The sequence below is a fragment of the Rhinopithecus roxellana genome, chromosome 1, assembly GCF_007565055.1.
Source record: "Rhinopithecus roxellana isolate Shanxi Qingling chromosome 1, ASM756505v1, whole genome shotgun sequence".
NCBI lineage: Eukaryota > Metazoa > Chordata > Mammalia > Primates > Cercopithecidae > Rhinopithecus > Rhinopithecus roxellana.
In genome coordinates, this window is record NC_044549.1 from 169,534,547 (window position 1) to 169,540,546 (window position 6,000).

Consider the following 6,000-nt stretch of genomic DNA (forward strand, 5'->3'; position numbering starts at 1 on the left):
AGAGCTTCAGGTCCCTAGTTTAGGAAAAAACTTTTCACGGAGGCAGTGAGGCGGCCTGGAATCTCCTGTTCTCATCTATGAAGTTTGACTTCCAACCTTGCCTCGCAAACCAGGGCAGTTCTATTTCTCGGCGTTTTCCATTTAGGACCTAATTTTAAAGTTTCTCACTTGCGGACCGGTTTCCTCAGTCCCTCCCCTGCACCTCCTCTCCCCAGGCCGGAGAGATCACAGCCATCGGTCCGTGGGAAGGACGCCAGCCTTCAGCCTTCTTTGCCCCTTGGGGCCCTTTCACCCCTCAGATGCCCCCATGCCCACTCCGGCAGGGCGCCCCCCACAGGTCAAAGGTCCGAAGCCTCGCCAGACACCAGACCCGCGCGGAGTCCTCAGTGACGACGCCAACATGGCCGCTCCCCACGAGGCCCCTCGGGCCCGAGTGACCTGCTAGCCGTCGCGGGGTGCCCGGGAAGCCCAGACTGCAGGTCGCTCCCTAGCGGTGGGCTGCCACCGCCCAGCCACCCCGCCCCCACCCCGCGCGCGCCCCCGACGGCTCGCGCCTCGCCGGTGAAGTTGCGGGCGGGGGAGGGGAACAGGGTGCCCGCACGGGGGCTGTTCCACGCCGCCCCAGCTCACCTCTCCCGGCGCCCAGAACCTCGGCCCGAGGCCGCGCGCGAAAACCCCCGCCTGCCCCTCGGGCACCACCGACCCCCAGTGGCCGGCCCGCGGCCGCACAGGTGCACCGGACCCTGCCTCCGCCCCGCACGCTCGCCCTGACTCTCGGCCCACCTCCCCGGACCTGCTTTTCCCAGGGCGTCCTCTAACTTCCCGGGGTCTGCCCACTTCCTTCTCCATGGTCCGCTCTCTAGCTCACACTGGGCACAGACCCGGGACCTGCAGTTTTCTCCCTCCGCACCAACCCTCGACTTCACAAAGGGCCCCATCCCCCACTCGTAGGCCGAAGCCACCACGCAGTTCACACCAAGCCCTGGCCTTTGTCTTTTGCTTACCTAGGCACTTAGAGCATCAATTAATACGACAAAGTTTGGGGCCTCTAAGCTTCTTCACCTTCTACACGGTGCCTAATTTTATAACCTTTCCTCCTCCTATCATATAAAGCTCGGTGGGGCTATGTTACAACTTAAAAATCTCACCGAGGCAGCACTGTAGTTAAAAAAATTTTACACACACACACATACACAGAGCAATCTAATTCACAAAGGATGCGTTTCCCTTTCCAAAGGTTTTCTGCGAGTAGGAGGACGGCCTAGCTATATGTAATGAGGAATAGGTTTTAAGGACGACGACTGGGGGAGGTTCTATAAACCTTCCTACTGGAGGACATTTCCTGTCCCTACAAATCTGTCAACTTTAGAAAGGGGTTTGTTCACAATCTCAATTGACACGTATTTGTGTCCTGCTAAATTCTACTGCTACCAAAAAGCGTTTCATTTCTGAGACATTCATACTCCTGCTGTTTGACTCATGACTGTACATTAGACTCAAAGTTTGGAACATTGGTTTCCTGATTCTTTACCTGCATCTTTTCTAATAACTGTATTTTAAGACTACACACGTAGGCAAAAATTTCCTCCCCGGAGCACAACGCATATAAAAATACATATTGACTTCGGTCTTCCCTGCCAACCCAACTCCCACTATAAAATAGTCACGAAAAAGGTAGTTGTTTCTTTAATACCTAAGAAGTGTTAATACCAAAAAGCTTTATCAACTTCATCTTGACAGACAGCATTTGCATTTCCAAAAAAACTGGCAAGAGATTTGCAGGACTAACTCATACCTATTTCCAGAGAGTCATTCTTGTTCAGACCACTTGCAATGGGGGGCTTTCCTCTACCCACGGTTTAGAAACCACTTTCCAACATGCAGTTAACAGCCTGTTAGTCTGCCAGTTCAGGCTTCTTTTTCACTCCTCCTCCTGGTGAATGTGCCCCTTCCAATTCTATGGGCAACACCTACCTTCCAAATCAATATACTTCACAGAACAGCCTCCATAGGGTCCCACTAACATCAATTTTCCCCATTCTCTTTCCTGGATACACTGTCCCTCTCCTTTTTTTTTTTTTTTTTTTTTTTTTTACCTTTTGCTATTAACCTTAGGTCTGCTTTAACACTAATAGCTACTCTTTCAGCAAGATTATCAAGGAGCTAAATTCATTGCAAAAAAACAAAACAAAAGCACTGATGTTGATTTATAGGTAAAATTACTATTTGTAGCTTCCCACCTTTCATTTTTCTACACCTACCATCTCTTTTCCAGAACTTCCAGATAAATTTTTAACTTGTTTAAAATAAAAGGACAAAGTACGTCTAGTGAAAAAAAATCCCCTCTCTGTAATTCACTCACAACAAAAGCAGAGTATTTTCTAGTTGATAACTGTGTCTTTACCCCCAAATATATTCATGTACACCAGGGATATCTAGCAAAATATAAAAATGCAAATTACCAAAAGCAAGTATCCTGGCTTGAGCACGTGAGGCCAAAAAGTGAATGAGGATCAAAGAGCCTAGAGGATTGAGGTCGGGGGCAGTGTTAAGGAAGGGCCTGTCCCAAGTGGGCAGAGTAGATGCCAGGTTCCAGGAAAACCGCACGGGGCTAATCAGTGAGGGTCAGTTAGGCCTCCTGAGAAGCTATACAATCAAACCAAACCTATAAAAATGAGAACAATCTTGCAGAGGCACCTTGCCACTTAAGACCTCCACACTATTTTTAAAAAGTCACTCATTCATCAGCCCATGGTTAGGTCACCAAAACACTGCCAAGTTTTCAAATTACAAGTCAGGCAAGAATGACAAAACTAACTCTCAAACCCTGACTTCCAGGCTCACCACTCAGTGGAGAGATCTAAAGTCTCATGTTCCACTTTATTTTAAAAATTTTTAAGAAGGGTATCCCTATCTAACACATCATTTGGACTTCTTACTATCTTCCTGGTTTGCCACCTTTTTAACAACTGCCTAACTCTGAGAGCAGAAGGATTTATGAAAGGGTGTCTCAGGGCTCTTAGGAATCCATTAAAGATTATTTTAAGGTTCATGGCGATCAGAGGATATTACTGAAGGATGGCAGGAGTAACAAGTAGCTACCTCTAGAGCCTTAAGAGGAAAAGAATAAAGAAAAAGAGAGACTGCTTAAATTGAAAAAATAAGGCAAAGTAACATTTTCATAGCATGAGGACAGCAAATAGCATGAAAAAAAGACAAGTTTCCCTGAAATTTGGTAAACTGAAGTTTTTAAAGAGAATAAAAGAGAACCACAAAAATAACCTAGAATAACTATTTTATAATCACTTACTGATTCATTCATTTGCTCAACTCTCTGAAAAATCTCTTTAAATTCCACCAGAAAGCACGTCTTCACCTACTTAATTTTGTACCTGCTAATACGAGTTTCTTATTCCTTATGCAATTTGTAAAGAAAGCTGTATTTAGAAAAGATCATCCATGCAACAGGTGAGAAGGTAAAATGGTCACAGAATTCATTTTGATGCAGTTGTCTGGGCTGGTATTAGTAATTAAGAAATGGGATGATGGCCTTGGGGAAGGAAGGTTACAGATCGACCATTAGTAGGACAAGAAATCTGAAATCAGATTTGGGGGTCACTAATAAAAGTAATGAAGATTCTTACAAACTTCAGCAAGAAATGCGAGAGGGGAGCCACAACAGCTGCATGTGAGCAATGATTAAAAAAAAAACAGAAGCAGCAATAGAGAAAATAATTAGGGCTTCCAAGGCCCTTCTTTCATTTTTAAGAACACATAAACCATGAGGAGCGTTTAAGCTATCCTCATTGGGAGGCAGACCAAATGCAGCAAGAGGCAGTTCGGAAAATAGGAAGCCTGTGGAAAAAAAAAAGAGTACGGTACCTCTTGGCGCTGGTGGAGAGGAGTTTGGAGTTTTTGCTCATGCTGACTTTACTCTCCTTCTTCTTGGGGGTGTTTGTTTCTTTCTCGGTTTGCTGGTTGGAAGACGAAGATGAGGAGGAGCTGGTGCTGGCCCTCGAATCGTCATCCGACATAGCGAACCCCCCACCCCACCCCGCAAACAGCCCCTGCAGGGGGAGGGAAACAAAACAGAAACACACAAACCATGCAGCCAGTGTAAATAAGGAACTCGGGTGCTGTCAGGAGGGCACTGACCAGGGGCGCACGCGGCCGCCCACCGCCCTCCACTCGCTTTTCAAAGTCTGCAGGCCCATTAAGACTTTTGCAAATCGGACGCGGCTTGTTTATTTTTGGCCCCAAGTGGGGAACGCTGTGGGAAAACGGTCTGGAGCTAGGAGAGCGGCCCCTCCCTCGCCCCCCGGGGCTCTCCGCTGGGCAGGGAGGGAGTAGCCCGGGAGGCGAAGGAGGGCAGGGCGGGGGCGCGGGGCGCCACGGCGGGGCAGGGAGGGAAGGTCCGGCAGCCGGCCGGCCTCGGGGCTGTTTTTGTCCGCTTTCCGGGGGTCGTGGGGTGGGGGGCCGGTGGCCCGGGTGAGAGACTGTGGGGCCCAGAGAGGAGTTTGGCGAGGTCGGGAAGAGAGGAGGGGCGGGAAGGAGTAAGAGAGGAAGCCGAAACAGGGGGACGGAGGCGGGGAGCGGGTGCCCGGGTGGGGGAAGGGAGAGGCCGGCGGGGGGCAGGGGCGACGAGGCCCGAGGCCCCCCCCGCGCCGCGCCCCGAGGCCCCTCCCGGCCTGCCTGCCTCTGGGCCGCCCCGCTCACGGCTGCGCGGCCGGGAGGGGGTCTGGAGCACACGCCCGATCGCCACTCCTGGAGGGGGATAGGGGCTGCGGCGGGGAGTGGGGGGGGGGGGTCGGCCTCCGCAGCGAAGAAATAACAATGAGCCCTTCCGCCCCGGAGGGGTTAATCCCCGTGAACCCCCACCCCTGGGGAAAGCGGGGCTCCCCCAACTCCCCCCACCCCCGCTCCCGGCCCCCTCGGTGGCCAGTGGGGGGCTCTTGGGGCAGCGCTGACAGTTCGAGCCACAATGACCCCCGCCCCCGATGCGGGCGGCCCCAGCACCCCAAGCGGCCCGGGGTCCCTGCCCATCCCCCGCGGGCGGGCCCCGGACCCCTGGGGCTCCCCAGCCCCTCTCTGCTCCCCCCTCCGGCCCCGTGCCCGGCGGCCCGGCAGCCCCGGCGGCGCGAGTCGGGGAAGGCGGCGAGGGGTGTCCCCGAGGCCCGGCGGCGCGGCCGGGGGGCGGCGGGCCGCTGGGGGGATCCCCGTACCTCTCTTTGTGTCTGGCTCCTCCGTGCCGCCGCGGCGGCTGCTGCTGCGGCTGCGGCTGGGCCTGGCCACTCGTGTCTCTCTCTCGCTGGGAGAGAAGCGGAAGTGCAGCAACAGCAACTATTAAACAGGCAATGGCTTCCCCCAGCCACACACGCTCGCACACACACCACTCCTCCGCCGCCGCCGCCGCCGCCTCCTCCTCCTCCTCCTCCTCCTCGCCCTCACCCCTCCCCCACCCGGCCCGGTCCCACCCACTTGCGCTCCCCTCCCCCTGCAACACCTCCTGGGGGTGCGCGAGGAAGACCCAGGAGACCCCAGGAAACCGTGCCCCCCCCCCCACACTCCCACCCCAGCGCCTCCTCCAGACGCCCGGGAAGGGGGCGAGGGGTGTGAATTTTCTCTTAAGTGGTTTGGGAACCTGGATTCTGGGCGGGAGAGGGGAAGCCAATGGAGATGGGGGGCGCTGGGAGTGATTGGAACTGGATGGAATAGGGGGGTCACGAGAGAAAGTTCTTTCCAATGAGGGCTTTTGGAAAGGAGAGTGGTAGGGAGGTGGCAAATTGGTGAAAAAGATGGTAATCTGGTGGTGGCAAAGACTTTAGAGAATGCAGCGGGAACTCTACCTAAAAAGCGATTAAAGAGAAAAAAAAAATCACACAACAGGGGTTTTCTTTGGACTGACACTTGCTTCTCCTTCTAGCAATTTACCTGCTAGGAGCAGAGGTCAGTTTAGGCACGCCTGTGAGAAAATCCCAAACCGGGAATTTTCTGCTCAGG

At 53.2% G+C, this 6,000-nt stretch overlaps 1 protein-coding gene across 2 annotated transcripts in view; it reads right to left on the reverse strand.

Moving 5' to 3' along the window:
• LOC104680350 (ubiquitin-conjugating enzyme E2 E1) overlaps positions 1-5,416 on the reverse strand; it is an 85,011-nt gene extending 79,595 nt beyond the window's left edge. For both annotated transcript variants that reach the window (XM_030933269.1, XM_030933268.1), the window contains exons 1-2: positions 5,223-5,416; positions 3,883-4,067 (exon numbers count right to left, since the gene is read on the reverse strand). In XM_030933269.1, coding sequence (XP_030789129.1) covers positions 3,883-4,034 — 152 coding nt within the window. In that variant the 5' untranslated portion in view covers positions 4,035-4,067; positions 5,223-5,416. The remainder of the gene's footprint in view (positions 1-3,882; positions 4,068-5,222) is intronic.
• Positions 5,417-6,000: the final 584 nt, after the last annotated feature.